Source organism: Elephas maximus, chromosome 22, assembly GCF_024166365.1.
Source record: "Elephas maximus indicus isolate mEleMax1 chromosome 22, mEleMax1 primary haplotype, whole genome shotgun sequence".
Classification (NCBI taxonomy): domain Eukaryota; kingdom Metazoa; phylum Chordata; class Mammalia; order Proboscidea; family Elephantidae; genus Elephas; species Elephas maximus.
The window spans coordinates 51,438,160-51,461,580 of NC_064840.1; the positions used below are offsets into that span (position 1 = coordinate 51,438,160).

Genomic DNA, 23,421 nt, shown 5'->3' on the forward strand with positions numbered 1-23,421 from the left:
AACGGGGCGGCGGGGGGGGGGGGGGGAATAACAGAAAATACAGAGAGAATTATTGAAGATTTGCTAACAGAAAACTTCCCTGATACCGTGAAAGATGAGAAGATATCTATCCAAGGTGGTCATCAAACCCCACACAAGGTAGATCCCAAAAGAAAGTCACTACGACATATTATAATCAAACTTTCAAAACCAAAGATAAAGAGAGAATTTTAAGAGCAGCTAGGGATAAATGAAAAGTCACCTACAAAGGAGAGTCAATAAGACAAAGTTCAGACTACTCAGCAGAAACCATGCAGGCAAGAGGGCAATGGGATGACATATATGAAGCCTTGAAGGAAAAAAATTGCCAACCAAGAATTTTATATTCAGCAAAACTGTCTCTCAAATATGATAGTGAAATTAGGACATTTCCAGACAAGCAGAAGCTTAGGGAGTTTGCAAAAAGCAAATTAAAATTACAAGAAATACTAAAGGGAGTCCTCCAGTTAGAAAGTCAATAACAGATAACCCAAAACTAGAACACAGGACAGAGCAACCAGATATCAACCCACATAGGGGAATCACAATAATAAATCAAAGCTAAAACGCTTAAAACAGGGAAACAGATGTCATTACGTAAAAGATGACACATTAAAACAAAAAAGAGGGACTAAAAAATGTAGTCATAGATGGTTATATGGAGAGGAAGTTAAGGCAATATAAAGAAATAAAAGATTGGTTTAAACTTAGAAAAATAGGGATAAACATTAAGGTAACCACAAAGGAAACAAACAATCCTACACATCAAAATTTGAAAAAAGAAAAACGTGAAGATTCAGCAAATACAAAATCAACAATGAAAAAGAGGAAAAGAAAATATATAAAGAAAAACAACTCAGCACAGAAAATTAAGTGGAACAAAGAAACTGTCAACAACACACAGAAAAGACATCAAAATGACAGCACTAAACTCATACCAATCAATAATTACACTGAATGTAAAGAGACTAAATGCACCAATAAAGAGACGGAGAGTGGCAGAATGGATTCAAAAAACACGGTCCATCTATATGGTTCCTGCAAGAGACACACCTTAGACTTAAAGACACTAAAGCTCAAAGGGTGGAAAAAATATATCAAGCAAACAACAATCAAAAAAGAGCAGGAGTGGCAATATTAATTTCTGACAAAATAGACTTTAAAGTAAAATCTGCCACAAAGGATAAGGAAGGACAATATATAATGATTAAAGGGTCAATACACCATGAGGATATAACCACAATAAATATTTATGTACCCATCGACATGGCTCCAAAGTACATATAACAAACTTGGAACAGCATTGAAAAGAGAGATAGACAGCTCCACAACAATAGTAGGAGACATCAACACACCACTTTTGGTGAAGGACAGAACAACCAGAAAGAAGCTCAATAAAGACATGGAAAATCTAAATGCCACAATCAAACAACTCGACCTCATAGACAGATACAGAACACTCCACCCAACAGCAGCCAAGTGTACTTTCTTTTCCAGTGCACATGGAACATTCTCTAGAATAGACCACATATTAGGTCATAAAGCAAGCCTTAACAGAATCCAAAACATATAAATATTACAAAGCATCTTTTCTGACCATAAGGCCATAAAACTAGAAATCAGTAACAGAAAAAGCAAGGAAAAAAAATCAAACACATGGAGACTGAATAACACCTTGCTAAAAAAACCATTGGGTTATAGAAGAAATTAAGGACAGAAAAAGAAATTCATAGAATCAAATGAGAATGAAAACACATCCTACCAGAACCTGTGGGACACAGCAAAACCAGTGCTCAGAGATCAATTTATTGCAATAAATGCACACACCCAAAAAGAAGAAAGGGCCAAAATCAAAGAATTAACCGTACAACTCGAACAAATAGAGAGCAGCAAAAGAAGCCCTCAGGCACCAGAAGAAAGGAAATAGTAAAAATTAGAATAGAATTAAATGAAATAGAGAATAGAAAAACAATTGAAAGAGTTAACAAGACCAAAATCTGGTTCTTGGAAAAGAAATAAATAAAATCGATAAACCATGGGCCAAACTAATGAAAAACAGGAGAGAAAGCAAATAACCCAAATAAGAAATAAGATGGGAGATGTTACAACAGACCCAAATGAAATTAAAAGAATCAAAACAGACTACTATGAAAAATTGTACTCTAACAAATTTGAAAACCTGGAAGAAATGGACAAATTTCTAGAAACACACTAACTACCTAAACTAACACAAACGGAGGTAGAACAACTAAATAAACCTATAACAGGAGTTTGAAAAGGTAATTTAAAAACTCCCCGCCCCCCCCCAAAAAAGCCCTGGCCCTGATGGCTTCACTGGAGAATTCTACCAAACTTTCAGAGAAAAGTTAACACCACTACTAGAAAGGTATTTCAGAGCTAGAAAAGGATGGAATACTCCCAAGCTCATTCTATGAAGCTAGCATAACCCTGCTACCAAAACCAGGTAAAGACACACACACACAAAAAGAAAACTATGACCAATATCCCTCATGAACTTAGATGCAAAAATGCCCAATAAAATTCCAGCCAATAGAATTCAACAATATATCAAAAAAAATAATGTACCATGGCCAAGTGGCATTCATAACAGTTATGCAGGAATGATTCAACATTAGAAAAACAATCAATGTAATCCACCACATAAATAAAACAAAAGAACCACATGATCTTATTAATTGATGCAGAAAAGGCATTTGACAAAGTCCAATACCCACTCATGATAAAACTCTCAGCAAAATAAGAATAGAAAGGGAATTCCACAACATAACAAAGAGCATTTGTACAAAGCCAACAGCCAGCATCATCCTAAATGGAGAGAGTCTGAAAGCATTCCCTCTGAGATTTGGAACCTGACAAAGATGCCCTTTATCACCATTCTTATTCAACATTATGCTGGAGTTCCTAGCCAGAGCAATTAGGCTAGAAAAGAAATAAAGGGAATACAAATTGGTAAGGAAGAAGTAAAAGTATCCTTATTTGCAGATGATATGATCTTATGCACAGAAAACCCCCCAAAATACAGAAGGAGACTACTGGAACTAATAGAAGAGTTCAGCAAAGTATCAGGATACAAGATAAACATGTAAAAATTAGTTGGATCCCCCTACACCAACAAAGGGAGCTTCGAAGAGGAAATCACCAAATCAATACCATTTGCAGTAGCCCCCAAGAAGATAAAATACTTAGGAATAAAACTAACCAGAGACATAAAAGACCTATACAAAGAAAAGTACAAGAAACCACAAGAGACCTACATAAGTGGAAAAACATACTTTGCTCGTGGACAGGAAAACTCAACATTGTGAAAATGTCTATTATAACCAAAGGGATCTACAGATACAATGCGATCCTGATACAAATTCCAATGGCATTTTTTAATGAGATGGAGAAACAAATCACCAACTTTATATGGGGAAAAGGCCCCAGATAAGTAAAGCGTTACTGAAAAAGAAGAACAAAGTGGGAAGCCTCACACTACCTGATTTTAGACCCTTTATACCACCATAGTAGTCAAAACAGTCTGGTATTGGTACAACAACAGATACATAGACCAATGGAATGGAATTGAGAATCCAGACATAAAATCATACACCTATGAGCAGCTGATATTTGACAAAGCCCCAAAGTCAGTTAATGGGGAAAAGACAGCCTCTTTAACAAATGGTGCTAGCATAACTGGATATCCATCTCCAAAAAAATTAAACAAGACCCATACCTCACACCATGCACAAAAACTAACTCAAAATGGATCAAAGACCTAAATATAAAATCTAAAACCATAAAGATCATGGAAGAAAAAATAGGGACAGTGTTAGGAGCCCTTACACATGGCATAAACAGTATACAAAACATTACTAACAATGCACAAACACCAGAAGAGAAACTAGATAACTGGGAGGTCCTAAAAATCAAATACTTATGGTCATCCAAAGATGTCACCGAAAGAGTAAAAAGACAGCCTACAGACTGGGAAAAAAAATTTAGCTAGGAAAAATCCGATCAGCATCTGATCTCTAAAATCTACAAGATACTGCAAAACCTCAACAACAAAAAGGCAAATAACCCAATTAAAAAATGGGCAAAAGGTATGAACAGGCACTTCACCAAAGAAGACATTCAGGCAGCTAACAGATACATGAGGAAATGCTCACAATCATTAGCCGTTAGAGAAATGTAAATCAAAACTCCAATGAGATTCCATCTCACCCCAACAAGACAGGCATTAATCCAAAAAACACAAAATAATAAATGTTGGAGAGGTTGTGGAGAAACTGGAACATTTATACACTGCTGGTGAGAATGTAAAATGGTACAGCCACTTTGGAAATCGATTTGACATTTCCTTAAAAAGCTGGAAATGGAACTACCATATGATCCAGCAATCCCACTCCTTCACACAGACAGATATATGCACACCCATGTTCCTTGCAGCACTGTTTACAATAGCAAAAAGATGGAAGCAACCAAGGTGCCCCTCAACAGATGAATGGATAAACAAATTATGGTATATTCACACGGTAAAATACTACCCAATGATAAAGAACAATGATGAATCTGTGAAACATAGCATGGAGGAATCTGGAAACCATTATGGTGAGTGAAATTAGTCAATCGCAAGGACAAATATTGTCTGAGACCACTATTATCAGAATTCAAGAAAAGGTTTAAACACAGAAGAAAACATTCTTTGATCATTACAAGTGTGGGGAGGGAGGGAGAGGGATATTGACAGTAGACAAGGATTATTTTAGGTGAAGGGAAGAACAACACACAATACAGGGGACGTCAGCACAACTGGACAAATCCAAAAGCTAAGAAGTTTCCTGAGTACAACCAAACACTTTGAGGGACAGAGTAGCAGGAGCAAGGGTTTAGGGACCATGGTTTCAGGGCACATGTAGGTCAATTGGTATAACAAAGTGTATTAAGAAAACATTCTTCATCCCACTTTGGTGAGTGCCTTCTGAGGTCTTAAAAGCTAGCAAGCAGCCATCTAAGATGCAGCAATTGGTTTCAACCCACCTGGAGCAAAGGAGAATGAAGAACACCAAATTTTACACAAGAAAAATAGCTCAAGAGACAGAAAGGGCCACATAAACCAGAGACTCCATCAGCCTGAGACTAGCAGAACTAGATGGTGCCCAGCTATCACCAATGACTGTCCTGACAGGAAACACAGCAGAGAATCCCTGATGGTGCAGGAGAAAAGTGGGATGCAGACCTCAAATTCTCGTTAGAAGAGCACACTTAATAGTCTGACTGAGACTGGAGGGACCTCAGAAGTCATGGTTCTTAACCAAGGTCTGTTAGCCTAAAACTAAAACCATTCCCGAAGCCAACTCTTCAGACAAAGATTAGACTGGACTATACTACATAAAATGATTCTGGCGAGGCGTGTGCTTCGTAGCTCAAGTAGACACATGAGACTATGTGGGCAGCTCCGGCCTGCAGGTGAGATGAGAAGGCAGAGGTGGACAGGAGTAAGTTGAATGGACATGGGAAATACAGGGTGGAGAGGAGTGTGCTGTCACATTGTAGGGAGAGCAACTAGGGTCATATAACAATGTGTGTATAAGTTTTTGTATGAGAAACTGACTTGAATTGTAAACTTTCACTTAAAGCACAATTAAAAAAAAAACTTCTAACAGGTAAATATCCAGGACCAGATGGCTCATCGGTGAATTCACCACCCATTTAAAAAAGAATTAATTACCAGTCCTTCTCAGACTCTTTCAAACAGCTGAGGAGGAAGAAACGCTTCTGAACTCATTCTCTGTGGCCACTATTACCCTGATACTGAAGCCAAATGAACACACTACAAGATATGAACACTACAGACTAATATCCCTTATAAATGTAGATGCAAAAATTCTCAACAAAATACTAGCCAACTGAAGCCAGCAGCATATTCATAGGTTTGTACACCTTGACAAATGGTATTTATCACAGAAATGCAAGAGTGGTTTTACATAAGAAAATCAATCAATGTAATACACCACATTAATACAGTGAAGTTAAAAACATATATATATGTTATCATCTCAATACAGAAAAATCACTTGGCAAAATTCAATACCCTTTCATGATAAAAACACTCAATAAACTAAAAATAGAAAGAAACTTCCTCAGCATGATAAAGGACATATATTAAAAAAATCCACAGCTAACATCATACTCATGGGTGAAAAAATGAATATTTTCCTTCTAAGATCAGGAACAAGCCATGAATTTCCAGTTTCACTACTCCAATTCAACACAGTGCTGAAAGTTTTAGCCAGAGAAATTAGGCAAGTAAAAGAAACAAAGGGCATCTAAATTGGAAAGCCAGAAGTAAAACAAGCTCTATTTGAAGATGGCATCATCTTACATATAGAAAACCCTATAGAATACACACACACACACGCACACACAGAAAAACAAACCCAAAAACTGTTAGTGATAATAAATTCAGCAAAATTGAATGATACAAAATCAATTCTCAAAGATTGATTGTATTTCTAGAAATTAGCAGTGAAAAGCCCACAATATAAATTGTAAAAACAATTACATTACAATAGCATTGAAAAGAATAAAATACCTAAGAATAAATTTAACCAACGAGGATTAAGACTTGCCCACTAAGAACTACAAATATTGCTGGAAGAAATTGGGAAGACCTAAATAAATGGAAAAACATCCTGTGTTCATGGAATGGAAGTCTTAATATCATTAAGACAATGAAACTACCCAAAATGATGTATAGATTCAATGCAATCCCTTTTAAAATCCCACTGGCATTTTTTGCAGGAATGGAAGAACCCATTCTAAAACTGAATTTCAAGGGATCCAGCATTGCCGGAACAATGTTGAAAAAGAACAAAGTTGGAGGTCTCATACTGTCTGACTTCAGAACTTACTATAAAGCTACCTAAGCAAAACAGTGTAGTAGTTCCATAAGGGTAGACAGAGACCAATGGAATTAGACTTGTGAGCCCAGAAATAAACTCTCACATATGTGGTCAATGGATTTTCAACAAGGGTGCCAAGACCATTCAGTGGGGGTAAGAATAGTCTTTTCAACAGATGGTGCTGGGAAAACTTGATTGCCAAATACGAAAGAATAAAGTTGGATCCCTACCTTATACCGTATATGAAAATTAACTTGAAATGGATGAAAGACCTAAATTTAAGAACTAAAAATATTAAACTTTTAGAAGAAAACTGAGGGACAAATCATCATGACTTTGGATTTGGTAATGGTTTCTTAAATATGTCATCAAAAGCCCAGACAACAAAAGAAAAAAATAGACAAATTGGATGTCATTAAAATTAAAAAAAAAAAAAAACAAAAAACCATTGTGCATCAAAGAACACTATTAAGAGGGTTCAAAGACAACCTACAGAGTGGGAGAAAATATTTGCAAATTATTTATCTGATAATATTTAATATCTAGAATATATGAAGAGCTCACAAAACTCAACAACAAAAATACAAACAACTCAGTTTAAAAATGGGCAAAGAATTTGAATAGATATATCTCAAAGATGACTTCCAAATGGTCAGTAAGCACCTGAAAAGATGCTAAATATCATTAGTTATTAAGAAAATCAAAACCACAATGAAGTACTGTTTCATACCCGTTAAAAACCAAAAACAATCCATTGCTGTTGAGGCAGTTTAACTCACAGCAATCCTACATGTTACAAGGTAGAAATGTTCTATAGGGTTTTATTGGCTGTCATATTTACAGAAGCAAATTGCCTCATACCTGCCATTGTTGCTGTTGTTAGGAGCTGTTGAGTTGGTTCCACACATAGGACCTTATTTATAACAGAATGTAACATTGCCCAGTCCTGCACCGTCCTCACAATCATTGCCATGTTTAAGCCCATTGTTGCAGCCACTATGTCAGTCCATCTCATTGAGGGGCTTCCTCTTTTTGCTGACCCTCTTTTTTACCAAGTATGATGTCCTTCTCTAGGGACTGGTCCCTCCTGATAACACGTCCATAGTAAATGAGATGAAGTCTCACCATCCTTGCTTCTAAGGAGCATTCTGGCTGTACTCTTCCAAGACAGATATGTTCATTCTTCTGGCAGCCCACGGCATATTCAGTATTCATCGCCAACACCATAATTCAAATGCATCGATCTTCCTCTGGTCTTCCTTATTCATTGTCCAGCTTTCCCATGCATATGAAGCAATTGAAAATGCCATGGTGTCTTAGTTATCTAGTGCTGCTATAACAGAAATATCACAAGTGGATGTCTTTAACAAAGGGAAGTTTATTGGAGGCTAAAAGTCCAGATTCAGCGTGCTGGCTCTAGGAGAAGGCTTTTTCTCTATGTTGGTCCTGGAGGAAAGTCCTTGTCATCAATCTTCCCCAGTCGAGATTCTCAGTGCAGGAACCCCAGGTCCAAGGGACGTGCTAGTCTCCTGGCTCTTGTTTCCTGGTGATATGAGTCCCCCGTCTCTCTGCTTGCTCCTCTCTTTTATTTCTCAAAAGAGATTGATTTAAGATACAACCTAATCTTATAGATTGAGTCCTGCCTCATTAACATAACTGCTGCTAATTCCACCTCATTAACATCACAGAGGTAGGATTTACAACACATAGGAAAATCACATCAGATGACAAAATGGTGGACAATCACACAATACTGGAAATCATGGCCTAGCATAGTTGGCACATATTTTGGGGGGACACAATTCAATCCATAACATTCCACCCTTTGCCCCCTGCCAAAAATTCATGTTCTTGCCACAGATAAAACACATTCACCCCATCATATCATAGCAAGTCTTATCCAAGTCCAAAATCTCATCTGCAAAATTCTTCTTCCTCTGTGAAATCTAGAATACACGTTATCTACTTCCAAAGATCAGTGGTGGAACAGACACAAGGCAGATATTTCTATTACAAATGGGAGAAATTGGAGGGAAATAAGGGATAACAGGCACCAAGGAAATAAGCAGAACACATTACATAAGCTCTCAAGGCTTGAAAAAAGTCTTCTGTTTCTTGAGACCATTAAGGCAGTGGCCCTGCTCTCCAGACTCTGGATATTGGCCACACTGTCCTGATTCTGGGTGGAGGCCCCTCAGCCCTGGGCTCCAGCTCTGCCTTCCAGGTCCACTGGGACAGCAACTCTGCTTCCTTGGCTTTAGGCAGCCCTACTGTTTACTGTCCTAGTTCATCTGAGTGGTGACTCCACCCTTTGAGGCCCCAGAGGCCGTGGCCTTACACTTTGAGACTGAGGAAGCTCTGCTTCCTGTGTTCCTTGTCTCTTCAGCCTCTGCTTCCTGATTCCTTGGCTTTTTGGCCCCTTGGGCCTTGCTGCCCTGCTGAGGCAAGTGTTCCAAAGCTCTTCGGCTCCACTGATAAGTACCTGGAGGCACCCCCACTCCACCTATAAACTTCAACTGTAAGGCACTCAACTTTCTTGCTCTGTGGGTCGGCAAGCCAGGCTCCAACGATAAGTGCCAGGAGGCACCCTACTCCGCCAGGAAATCTCCAGCAAAAAGGCACTCAGCTGTCTCGTTCAGTGGGTCGGTTTCTCGCCATCTTGCACTGGTCTCCTGGTTTTGCTGCTGCTGTCTCCCTGCTGCTGCCGTTTCTCTGCTGCTGCTTCTAGCCATCTGCGATATCTCCAGTGTAACAGCTCTCCTCACTTCCTTCTGCGTTCTCACCAGAATTGTCCTTGATGTCCATAATTCCACCAACGGTCTCTTCAAGGCAATCTAGGCACTTTAAAACTCTTCCATCCTTTACCCATTCACAGTTTTAAAACTGCTTCTACATTTTAGGTATCTGTTAGAGCAGCACCCCACTCTCGGTACCAAATTCTGTCTTAGTCATCTAGTGCTACTGTAACAGAAATACCACAAGTAAATGGCTTTTACAAAGAGAAATTTATTCTCTCACAGTTTGGGAGGCTAGAAGTCCAAATTCAGGGTGCCAGCTCTAGAGGCAGGCTTTGTCTCTGTGTCAGTTCTGGAGGAAAGTTCTTGTCATCAGTCTTCCGCGGTTGAGGAGCTTCACAGCACAGGAACCCCAGATCTAAAAGAGGCACTATTCTCCTGGCTCTTGTTTCTTAGTAATGTGAGGTCCCCTTGTCTTTCTGCTGGCTTCTCTCTTTTATATCTCAAAAGAGATTGATTTAAGACACAACCTAATCTTGTAGATTGAGTCCTGCCTCATTAACATAACTGCTCTAAAAAACACCTCATTAACATCACAGAGGTAGGATTTACAACCCAGGAAAATCACATCAGATGACAAAATGGTGGACCATGACCCAATACTGGGAATCATGGCCTAGCCAAGTAGACACACATTTTTGGGGCACACAATTCAATCCATAACACATGGCTTGGGTCAGACACACTTAGTCTTAAAGTGACATCTTTGTTTTTAACACTTTAAAGAGGTCTTTTGAAGCAGATTTGCCCAATGCAGTACATCATACCCACTAGTATGCCTATAATAATAATAATAATAAAAGGGAAACTAACAAGTGTTGATGAGAATGTTTAGAAATCAGAGCCTTCATACATTGCTGGATAGGAATGTAAAATATTCCCGTTTAAAATAGGAATATAATAAAATATTATAGAATATAGAGATATTTAAAATATTCCAGCCACAGTGCAGTTTGGTGGTTCCTCAAAAAGTTAAACATAGAATTATAATGATCCAGCAATTTCACTCCAAAGAATTGAAAATGGAATCAAACAGATACTTGTAAGCAATAGTTCATTGCAGCACTATTCATAACAGCCAAAAGATGGAAACAACCCAAGTGTCCATCAACAGATAAATTGAAAAACAAAATGTAATATATATGTGCAATGGAGTATTATTCACCCATAAGGAAAAATGAAGTTCTGATGCATGTTATGACATGGATTAACTTTGCAAAAAATCATTTTGAGTGAAATAACCCAGATACAAAAGAGCAAACATTGTATGAGTCCTCTTACGTAAAATATGTAGAATAGGCAAATATATAGAGACAGAAGGTAGATTAGCAGATATTAGGCCTGGGAATAGAGGGAAATGGGCAGTTATTGATTATTGTGTACAGAGTTTTTGTGGCGATGAAAACATTTTGGAAATAGATAGTGGTAAGGGTTTCACAACATTGCAAATGTAATTAATGCCACTGAATTATACACCAAAATACGGTTAAACTAGCCAATTTTTTTCATATGTATTTTTTACCAAAATGAAAAAGTGAATGAGGAGAGAGTATGGGAGAAATTTTATTACTTTCCAGCAGTTTCCTTCATTGCATCAGCAGCATTTATTGTTTCATCAGTTTTACCATTGATATGAAGTGCCATCATAATACATTAATAAAGAACGATTTTTTAAAGGTGGATATTTTTAGAATACATTTCAGCATTGATAAAAATGAATCAGAGAGAGAAGTTGATCCTACAGGAGATCACCTAAGGAGCAAAGCCTGGAGGTGATGGGTTGAGTCTTGGGACGTGGGTACCACCAGAGCATGGACAGCTCCTGCACCTCAGCTCATGCCTGGAGAAGGCCTCTTCTCTCAGGGCGAGGTTTGGGCACCTTCCTTTGGATCATCTTTGACTCCTTACGAGTAGAAACCATTTTCCCTTCACCGTCCTGCCATAGCAGATGGCACGATCTTGAATTGAAGGTTTTGCCTTCTTGTTGAGGTCTTCCACTAACTCTGAGCTCAATGGGAAGGATTAGGACTTTCTTCTTTGGTGCAGTTCAGTACAGTATTCAGTGGGCACATGTGGCTATTGAGCTTTTGAAATATGGCTAATCCAAATTGAGATGAGCTGTTAGTTAAAAATACACAACAGATTCTAAGACTTACCATAAAAAAATGTAAAATATCTCAACTTTTATAATGATCACATGTTAAAGTGATATCCAAATTACTTTAGATATATTAGGTTAAATAAAATGCATTAAAATTAATTTGACCAGTTCCTTTTTAATCTTTTAATGTGTAAAAAAAAACTTCACAAATGACTGTATTATATTTCTATTGACCACTACTGGTCAAATGTATGTAGGAGATACAGAATGGATGAAGCTGACCAAGGCCGGGTACAGCAGGATTTCCCTGTTTGGATTCCACTGATGACCTAAAGAGAAGAACTCCGCTGACCCCTGCCCAGCCTTCAGGAATCCTGTGTGCATTTATTCACCTGCTTTTCTCTCCCTTCCCAGGTTTCCGTGTTTCAGAGGTGAGAGGTACTAGAAAATGTATCTCATGCACACGTGGAGTGAATTTCAGCAATCATTCGAACGCCCCTTTCTGCTTACTCTGTAGTGTTTGCAAACCAGGTACAGAACATACGGACTGCGGGCCCAGAGGTGGGGTGCAGGATGAGAAGGTGGGAATTGTACCTAATGTAGAGTCAGGAGACTTGGGCTCTAGTCCCAGCTTGGTCTTCATTTTACCCTGAAACATGATTATGGTTTTAAGTCAATAAAATAAAGACAGAAATGAATTATTTAATCTATGCCATTTGGTAGAGAAAATCTTTTAAACTATCAGTACGAAATGATGGGATAATCATCCATCCCCGATGGCCAGGCCAGTATGGTTATTGCATAAGGAAAATGCTCAGTTGGAGCTGTTGACATGGGTCTGGTTCTGTCCCAGCCTCCTCTTAGCTCTATGTCTGCTCTTCGCCAGGTACTCAGCCTCTCAGCCGTGACTTCCTGAAGTCACTCCTGTGTCTCTTAGCAGGGCCAGAGTTTTCTTTTCGGAACCCATCCAAGAGTTTCTCTCCAGCCAGGGTCATTCAATTATTACCCCACCCATTGCTACTGACCATATGATCCAGAAGAGTTTTCCTCCCAAACTTTGTGCATTAAACAATGAATCACGTCCTACTCCTTTTTCCTTTTTTTTTTAATTGAACTTTAGATGAAGCTTTATAGAACAAACTGTTTTTCATCAAACGGTTAGCACATACATTGTTGTATGACATCAGTTAACAACCCCACGACATGTCAACACTCTCCCTTCTCAACCCTGGGCTCCCTATTACCAGCTTTCCTCTTCCCTCTTGCCTTCCAGTCCCAGCCCGGGGGTGGTGCACCTCTTTAGTCTTGTTTTGTTCCATGGGCCTGTTTAGTCTTTGGCTGAAGGGTGAGCCTCAGAAGTGGCCTCATTACTGAGCCGAAAGGGAGTCTGGGGGTCATACTCTCAGGGTTTCTCCAGTCTCTGTCAGGTCAGCAAGTCTGGTTTTTCTTTTTGAGTTGGAATTTTGTTCTACATTTTTCTCCAGCTCTGTCTGGGACCTTCTTTTGTGATCCCTGTCAGAGCCATCAGTGGTGGTAGCTGGACACCATCTAGTTGTACCGGACTCAGTCTGGTGGAGGCCATGGTAGATGTGGCCCATTAGTCCTTTGGACTAATCTTTCCCTTGTATCTTTAGTTTTCTTCATTATTTCTTGCTCTTGAAGGGGCGAGACCAGTGGAGTGTCCTAGGTGGCCGCTCACAGGTTTTAAGAACCCAGATGCTACTCACCAAAGTGGAATATAGAACATTTTCTTTGTAAACTATGTTATGCCAATTGAGCTAGATGTTTCCTGAGACCATGGTCCCCACAGCCCTCAGCCCAGCAATTCCATTCCTCAGGGAGTTTGGATGTGCCTATAGAACGTTCCACTCTTTTTTTGTGGCTCTTCCAACCATTGAATGGTGGGTATATTTTATGTGCCCCTTTTCTGTTGCTGTTGGAAACCCTAGTGGCGTAGTGGTTAAGTGCTACAGCTGCTAACCAAAAGGTCAGCAGTTCGAATCCACCAGGTGCTCCTTGGAAGTTCCATGGGGCAGTTCTATTCTGTCCTATGGGGTCGCTATGAGTCGGAATCGACTCGACTGCAAGGGTGTCTGTTGCTGCAGAAACTGGCCCTGAAATCTGTTGGTGAACCGAGTTGAGCTGAGTGAGAAGGGGTTTGGGTGGCTGAGGGAGAAGTCAGGGAAACACATCTGTAAATCCTTATCCTTTGTCTCCAGATGAAGACGAGATAAGTCCATGCACCCTCACCAGAGACACGGAGTGTCAATGCAAGGCTGGCACCTTCCTTGAAAGAGATGCCCCTGAGATCTGCCAGAAGTGCAGCACTGGGTGAGACACGGGGCCAAGGGACTCCCACCAGCTCAAGGGGGCCAACAGAAGACCTGAGGTTTCCTTGTACCCCATTCTCTCCCCTCCTTCCATTAAGCCCCCTCTAACTCCCACAGGGCTTCCCTGGGCCCATGGGTCTCCTGAGCCTGTACAACCCTCCTCATCCATCTGCATGACCCACCAGTGGCCCCGCCACCCCCTTCCCACACCCCTCAGCACTCTTTCCCCTGAGGCAGGCCAGCTCTCCATTGGGCACGTGGGTCAGTCCTCAGAGCCCACGATACTTTCAGGGGCTCGCACACATTCTTTAATTTCATTTAAAACAAGAAGGAAGTAATTGAATAGAATCAATCCTGGATTATAGTCAGCCTTATACAGACGCAGTTATCAAATGTAAATTTTGAATATTTTTATGAAGAAAGCAGTGGCGTCACTAGGGGGATGTGGAGGTGCGGACTGCACCAGATTGATACTTCAGGGGGGTGACACCAAAATGACTGTCGACAAAATTCTTCTGTAGTGTCTCAGCAGAAGTTTATGTTTTACAAAAATATCCCTGTAGTTACTTATAACAGCAACAAAAAACTTTTTGTAAGCCCAGCTTACATGTATCAATATGTCTACAAGGCTAAAATTCTATACTAATTTCCTTTTTAAAAAAAAAAAAATTATTGTGTTTTAGGTGAAAGTTTACAGACCAAGTTAGTTTCCCGCTTAATGAATTGTACACAAAGTGCTCCATGACATTCAGAGCAATCCTCACACTGTTGACAACACACTCCCCCTGGGTTCCTCTTTCCTTTCATCTGGTTTTCCTACCTCTTCCGGCCTTCTCATCTTTACTTTTGGGCAAAGGTTGGTTGCCCTTTTGGTCTAGTATAATTGTTTGTTCTACAGAACACATCTTTTCAGGTGTTGTTGTTTATTTTATAGGCCTATTGTTTGACTGGGAGGTGGTTTCTGGGAGTGGCTGCAGTTCCAAGTCAGAGGGGCTAATTTACTTTTTAACCCTTCTCATTACAATCACATTTGGAAACACGTGCTGTTGTCTGCAGGCACTACAAGCAGGTGCTGTTGTTTTCCTTGCTGCCCTTGTTTTGATAGTCGCTGATTTTGTCGAATTTTCTGGTGTTTTAGCTACAATATTGTGGTGTTAGCGTGGAGGGGGTGACACCATGAGCTACTGCACTGGGTGACACCAACCCCAGTGATGCCACTAGGGAAAAGGGAACCATGAGGACAAATGTCCCCAAGGCCCCGGAAAGTCACAGTGAAGCGCATTTCACTCCTTGAGCTGACTCAACCTGCCTCACCCTTGGCCCGGCCTGTTCCCTGCATACCAAAAAACCCTTTGCTGTGAAGTCGATTCCAACTCACAGAGACTCTACAGGACAGAGCAGAACTGCCCATAAAGCTTCCAAGGAGCTGCTGGTGGGTTTGAACTGCTGACCTTTCAGTTAGCAGCCAAGTGCTTAACCACTGCTGCCACCAGGGTGCTGTGCCATCCATAGCAGCGAAGTTAGGAGTGAGTTAGCCGGGAGTGGGTGAAAGGTTAGTGCTACTCGTGAGGAAAGGTTGATGGAGGAGGTGGCTCAGCTTGTGGCCCAACGGCCCTCCTGACCCCTCCTGACGCTGCACCTGGACTGAAACCCCCAATGACGCTGCGGCCGCCCCCTCGCTGCCCCGGGAAGTTCACCGTGTGGCCTAGAGGCTGAGAACTGCGCGCGGAGAGCCCCAGGGGCTGAACTGCATATGCTCGGCTGCCTCTCCCAGCCCTAACAGAGAGAGCGAGGGAGGCCTCACCCTGGACGCTTGAGAACCAGGCTCTTCTCTAACAACTTGTCGGGGGACACTGGTGAGGGAGCGTTACTCTTTCTTCTCATCTTACCTGCTCTTGCTCACACACCCCTTCATTTCTCCCTGTGTCTGCTCGTAGGTGCCCAGATGGGAAAGTTCAGTATAGTCCCTGTACCCCCTGGAGTGACCTGAAGTGTGTCCCCAGAGAAGAAGGTACCAAAGCCACTGGGGAAGCCATGGTTTCTGGAGAGCCAGTAACCACTGGCCTGAAGACTCCCACTACTGCCTCTCCTTCCTCAGGCTTTAGATACCACGCGATCTGGATCCCAGTGGTTATATTGGTGCCCCTGGCCCTGGCCCTTCTGGTATTTCTTCGGAGGCGCATTCTTCAAGGTATGGTTTGGTGGGAGGGAAGGAGGAGCTGGCTGCTGGGTCACTTTCTGCCAATCGCCTCATCTTACCTGCATCTGCCCGGGATCATTCACACCCAGCTCCCTCACCTGATGGTCCCCTTGCCTCCCTGTCCATGTCCAGTTGGACAGGCCCTTTTCTTCACACCAGGGCAGAGGAGCCTAGGTTCTTGGTGGGGTGACTTTATTGTTTCCCACCTTCACTCCCTTCCCCGAGATACCCCCAGAATTGGAAACAGCCCATCCCCATCGTCCTCACACACTGAGTTAGCCAGCCCAGGGCTCTTGATTCTGAGTCTGAGTCCCCAGTAGATGCACTGCCAGCTGGCCCTGCCCTGGGAGGAGGCTGGAGCTGCAGAGAGGGGCCCTCCCTTCCCACTTGCTAAAAGAGATGTTCCTTCTCTTCCAGGTTGTGGAATGGCCTCCAAATACATAAACAGAGTGAGTTGGTGTGTTCGTTTGCTGGGGGCATCGGCTTTCAGGAGCTGCTTCCCAACCCACAGACAGTCCCAGCAGGGAGCGGGAAGGATTGACTTCCTGATGTGTCCTGTGCTCCCTTCCCCTGCCCAGGCCTGACAGCTCTCCAGCATTGCCTGGTGGCTCTGAGATGACTGTGAGATGGCAGGTGGCCCAAGTGATTCCTGACCGGCCAGCTGTGGTGCTGGAGTCCTGTCCTTCTCATGTTTGGGAGAGACCCTCATGGGCACCCATGGAGGGAGAGGGTGTGTCAGTCAGGGTGCTGAACTCACCTTAGGCACCACCCCAGGGTCCTGGATTTGCTGAGCTGTGTACCCACCCGGGATGACACTCCCAAGAGGGGTGGGGAAGGTAGGACAACCCACCCTGAGAGTCCGTGCAGGGGCCTTGGGTGTGCACCCTGACTGGGGCTCTTCCTCTTCCCTAGGTCTTGTTCTGGCAGCTGTGCTCCCAAGAAGGGCCTGGGACTCATAACAATGCTCAAAATGAGGCCCTGAGCAACAGGCTGGACCCTGAGCTGGAAGAGGAAGGCCAGGAGCAGACTGAGGTGACAGGTGACAGGGGACAGACCCCAGTGGAAGCAGAGCCTCTCCAGGTGAGTGAGTGACACTGTGCCTGGCCTTGGCCTTTCCTGCTAGCCCTGTAGTCTTGGTAGAAAGAGGGAAGGTGGTGTCCAGTCAGTTCTCCTGGGGCATGGGGAAGTGGTGACGTTGGAGAGACCAGGGACCTGAGTGAAAGGGGCTGCCTGGGGGGGTCGGGGGTGGGGGGTCTGCTCATGCTGATGTCACATCGTGTATTTTTATTGTCTGTCTTGTTCTCACTATTTCCCCAGAGCTAGAGCAGTGGGCACTCTGATATGCATTGAATGACTGGATAAGGGCTACACAACATTCCACTGTGTGGTTGAAACAGATGTAGTAAGCCATCCTTATACCATTAGGAATTTTGAATTTGTTTCAAAGTTATTACATTGTACGTATTTGAAAATGAATCTTTGTCCACAATTCTGATCATGTTCATAGGTGACTTCTTAAAAGAAGTAGAATTTCTGGGTAATGTGGAGAAGTCCTTTTTTTATTTAACATAATTATTTTATTGAGTTTTTGGTGACAGTTTACACAGTAAGTTAGGTTCCCATTTGACAGTTGCCACACAAATTATTCAGCGACATTAGTTACATTTATCAGAATGTGTCAGTATTCTCTTTAATTGTTTTTAATTTGTCCCTTTTCCAGTATTCTAGATTCCCTGCCCCCTTATCTTCTCATCTCTGCTTTTGAGTAATTGTTGACCTTTTAGTTGTGTGCCACTTTGCTATTTCGATAAAAGCCTCAGTGCTAGGTTTAGCGAGTATCTCAGTGCGATAGTCTTAGGGAGTCCTCTGTTCTCTACTGTTCCAGTTTGTCTGGCTTTTTTTTTTTTTTAAATAAGAATTTGGGTTCTCTTCCACATTTTTCTGCCATTCTATCTGGGACAATCCATTGTGGCCCTGGTCAGAATGGTCAGTGGTGGTAATCAGACGCCATCTAGTTCTTCTGGTCTCAGGGTAGATGAGGCTGTGGCTTGCATAGACTTGCTTCTTCTCCGAGCTTTTAGTTACCTTCTTACTGTTTTGCTCCTCCTGAGTGGAGACCTATAGTTGTGTCTTAAATGGCCGCTCACAAGCTTTTAAGACCCCAGATACTACTCACGTCACTAGTATGCAAATCATGATTTTTGTGAACTACCTTATGCCAGTTGACTGAGTTGTCCCATGAAACTCCCAAGCTTTCAAACCCATAAAACCAATCTTGGAAGGTGTTTGGTTATGTCTGAGGAGTATCGGTATTTGTGTGAGAAGTACTTGTTTTCCTACACACATACACAACACACATCCATCCACAGTTCGGTTCATCACAGTTCATCAGTCTTGATCTTACGTTGAGTGCTTTTCTTTCTTCATTTTTGCTAAATAGGAAACATTTAATTGGCTTAAATTTACATTTCTATGTTTTCACTCTTTTTTGCATGTTTGCTAGCTTTGTGAATCTCTGTATTTTTTAATTGACTTTTTATGATTTCTGTCTTGTCTGTTAGCGTCTTTCTGTGGAGACATGCTCTCCTGCACAGGCATTTTCTCACACAGAAAAGAGATTCCTGGTATCTTGTTTACCTTTCCATTTTGTCTCATATTTTATTGCACAGAAGTCTTCCATTTTCAGTATTTAATCTTTTCACATATTTATTCTTTCGTTGTTTATAACATTAGAAAATCCTTCCCCAATAAAAGGCAAGGCGAACTTCTCTAACTTCTTAGGATTTTTTTTTCATTAATGTTTTGATTTTCAGCATAATCTCAAAGGAAGTATTTTGTGATATGATATTAAGTTAGGAGCTACCCTGATTGTTCTAAGTAGCTATCTTGTTCCTCCAATACCATTTAGCAACCGATTCTCCTATTTCCTCTGCATTTGGCCCCTTCTTTATTCAGTGTTAAATGTTCACATAGACGATGATCTTTTCCACCTAGACTATTCTGTTCCCTTACCTTTCTTGCATCAATAGCACATTTTTTAAAAATACTGAGAAGATGTAAAAAGGAAAACAAATGGCCAATAATTCTCCACCCTGATTAACCAGTGTTGACATCTTCAAAAAACATTAATACATATTCTTTTTTAGACATTTTAAATACTATTGAAAAATATTCAGTGAATACTGAAAGCCTCCCCAACTTGTCCCCCAGCTGAAATCTTTGTGTATATGCTATATATATATATACATATATATACACACAGACATACATACACATATATATACAAAAAATTTTTTTTTTTTTATGAATGGTAGATTAATCTGGGAAGAGTTGAGATCTTTTCAATATTTTTCTTATCAAAGAAACACAAATATTTTTAAATAACTCAAGTGAGATAATTTTGTCAGTTCCCTTTGAAGACTCACGCTCCTTATTTTTGTTTCATGTCTTATTTATAAGCCAGAACTCTTAGAACAGTGTTCAGTGCGCTGAGAGAAGGAGGCAGTTGGTCTGGTTTTGACTTTGTTGGGAAGGCCTATAGTGCTTCACCATGAAGAATGATGTTGGCTCTTGTTTGATATAGAAATTCTTGTCATTATGGATGCATCCTCCTATTTTAAGGTGTTTTTTAAAAGTCAGAATTGGTGGTTAATTTTACCAAAAGTCATTTCAGCTACTACTGGAGCTATCTGATATTTTCATTTTCTTATTTAAACTATTGGTAGGGTTGTTATTCGATGCCGTTGAGTCGGTTCTGACCCATAGCACAACAGAATGAAACACTGCCTGGTCCTGCGCCATCCTCACAATTGTTGCTGTGTTTGAGCCCATTGTTGCAGCCGCTGTGGCAATCCATCTTACCAAGGGTCTTACTCTTTTTCACTGACCTTCTCCTCTACCATGCATGATGTCCTTCTCCAGGGACTGCTGCTGCTTACATGGGTATAGATTGTGGATTCGAGTAAAATGAAATCCTTGACAACTTTCATATTTTCTCCGTTTATCATGATATTGCCTATCTGTTCAGTTATGAGGATTTTTGTTTTCTTTATGTTGAGGTGTAATCCATTCTGAACATTGTAGTCTTTGATCTTCATCAGTAAGTGCTTCAAATCCTCTTCCGAAAGCAAGATTGTGTCATCTGCATATTGCAGTTTGTTAATGAGTTTTCCACCAATCCTGTTGCCACATTCTTCTTCGTATAGTCCAGCTTCTCAGATTATTTGTTCAGCATACAGATTGAATAAGTATGGTGAAAGGATACAACCCTGATGCACGCCTTTCCTGATTTTAAACCTCGCAATATCCCCTCATTCTGTTGGAATGACTGCCTCTTGGTCTGTGTACAGGTTCCTCACGAGCACAATTAAGTGTCATGGAATTTATGATCCACAGAGTCGAATGCCTTTGCATAGTCAATAAAACACAGGTAAACATCTTTCTGATATTCTCCACTTTCAGCCGAGATCCATCTGACATCAGCAATAATATCCCTCCCTCATTCCACATCCTCTTCTGAGTCCTGCTTAAATTTCTGGCAGTTCCCTGTTGATGTACTGCTGCATGTGTTTTTTAATTTTATCTTTAGTAAAATTTACTTGTGAGTGATATTAATGATATCATTCAACAATTTCCGCATTCTGTTGGTCACCTTTCTTTGGAATAGGCATAAGTATGGATCTCTTCCAGTTGGTTGGCCAGGTAGCTGTCTTCCAAATTTCTTGGCATAGATGAGTGAACACCTCCAGTGCTGCATCTGTTTGTTGAAACATCTCAGTTGGTATTCTGTCAATTCCTGGAGCCTTGTTTTTCACTGATGCTTTCAGTGCAGCTTGAACTTCTTCCTTCAGTACCATTGGTTCTTGATCATATTGTACCTTCTGAAATGGCTGAACATCAACCAGTTCTTTTTGGTACAGTGATTCTGTATGTTCCTTCCATCGTCTTTTGATGCATCCTGCATTGTTCAATGTTTTACCCATAACAAAAAAAAACACACCCAGTGCCGTCGAGTCGATTCCAACTCATAGTGACCCTATAGGACAGAGTAGAACTGCCCCATAGAGCTTCCAAGGAGCGCCTGGTGGATTCGAACTGCCGACCCTTTGGTTAGCAGCTGTAGCACTTAACCTCTGTGCCACCAGGGTTTTCGTTTTGCCCATAAAACCCTTCAAAACTGCAACTTGAGGCTTGAATTTTTTCTTCCCTTCTTTAAGCTTGGGAAATGCCAAGCGTGTTCTTGCCTTTTGAAATTCTAACTCCAGATCTTTACACATTTCATTATAATACTTTCCTTTGTCTTCTGGGCATGCCCTTTGAAATCTTCTGTTTATCTCTCTTACTTCCTCATTTATTCCTTTTGCTTTAGCTACTCTAAGTTCAAGATCAAGTTTCAGAGTCTCTTTTGACATCCATTTTGGTCTTTTATGTCTTTCCTGTATTTTTAAGGACATTTTGCTTTCTTCATGCATAATGTCCTTTATGTCATCAGTGTTCAATGCATCAAATCTGTTCTTGAGATGTTATCTAAATTCAGGTGGAATGTACTTAAAGTCATATTTCGGCTCTCATAGACTTGTTTAAATTTTCTTCAGCTTTAACTTGAACTTGGATATGAGCAATTGATGGCCAGTTCCGAAGTCGGCCCCTGGCCTTGTTCCAACTGATGATATTGAGCTTTTCCATCATCTCTTTCCACAGATGTAGCCAGTTTGATTCTCGTGTATTACATCTGGTCCCGCCTCATAGTGACTCTATGTGTAACAGAACAAAACTGACAGGTCCTGTGCTATCCTCACGATTATTGCTATCTTTGAGCCCATTGTTACAGCAACTGCATTAATCCATCTAGTTGAGGGTCTTCCTCTTTTTCACTGACACTCTACTTTACCAAGCATGATGTCCTTCTCCAGGAATTTGTCCCTCCTGATAATATGTCCAAAGTATGTGAGACAAAGTCTCATCATCCTTGCTTCTAAGGAGCATTCTGGCTACACTTTTTCCAAGATATGTTTGTTCTTCTGGCAGTCCATGGTATATTCAGTATTCTTCACAACTGATGGTCTGTTCCACGTCAGTCTTTGGCCATGTTCTGATGATATTGAGCCTCTCCATCATCTCTTTTCACAGATGGAGTCAATTTCATTCCTATGTATTCCATCTGGCGAGGTCTATGTGTATAGTTGCCATTTATGTTGTTGAAAAAAGGTATTTGCAATGAAGAAGTCGTTGGTCTTGCAAATTCTATCATGAGATCTCCGACGTCATTTCTGTTACCAAGGTGGTATTTGCCAACTACCAATTCTCCTTTTTTGTTTCCAACTTTCACATTCCAGTCACCAGTAATTATCAGTGCATCTTGATTGTATGTTTGATCCATTTCAGACTGCAGAAGTTGCTAAAAATCTTCAACTTCTTCATCTTTGGCCTTCATGGTTGGTGCATAAATTTGAATAATAGTCATTGTAACTAGTCTTCCTTGTAGGCATATGGATATTATCTTATCACTGACAGCATTGTACTTCAAGATCTTGAAATGTTCTTTTTGATGATGAATGCAGTGCCATTCTTCTTTGTCATTCCCAGCATGGCAGTCCATATGATTATCTGATTCAAAATGTCCAATACCAGTGCATATCAGCTCACTAATGCCTAGGATATCAATGTTTTTGCATTCCATTTCAATTTTTGATGATTTCCAATTTTCCTAGATTCACAATTAATACATTCCATGTTCCTAATATTAATGGATATTTGCAGATGTTTCTTCTCGTTTCGAGTTGTGCCTCATCAGCAAATGAAGGTCCTGAAAACTTGACTCCGGCCACATCATTAAGTTCAACTCTACTTTGAGGAGGCAGCTCTTCCCCAGTCATAGTTTGAGTGCCTTCCAACCTGAGGGCCTCATCTTCTGGAGCTATATTAGACAGTATTCCATGCTATTCATAAGGTTTTCATTGGCTAATTTTTTCAGAAGTAGATCACCAGGTTCTTCTTCCTAGTCTGCCTTAGTGTGGAAGTTCAGCTGAAACCCGTCCCCATGGATGACCCTACTGTTATTTTAAATACT

The 23,421-nt window shown here is 41.0% G+C and overlaps 1 protein-coding gene across 1 annotated transcript in view; it reads left to right on the plus strand.

Moving 5' to 3' along the window:
- The window catches only part of LOC126065324 (tumor necrosis factor receptor superfamily member 10B-like), a 92,577-nt gene that overhangs the window by 63,429 nt on the left and 5,727 nt on the right, over nucleotides 1–23,421 (plus strand). The window contains exons 3-7 of the mRNA XM_049865144.1: nucleotides 12,237–12,353; nucleotides 14,042–14,153; nucleotides 16,090–16,343; nucleotides 16,770–16,801; nucleotides 17,265–17,432. Coding sequence (XP_049721101.1) covers nucleotides 12,237–12,353; nucleotides 14,042–14,153; nucleotides 16,090–16,343; nucleotides 16,770–16,801; nucleotides 17,265–17,432 — 683 coding nt within the window. The remainder of the gene's footprint in view (nucleotides 1–12,236; nucleotides 12,354–14,041; nucleotides 14,154–16,089; nucleotides 16,344–16,769; nucleotides 16,802–17,264; nucleotides 17,433–23,421) is intronic.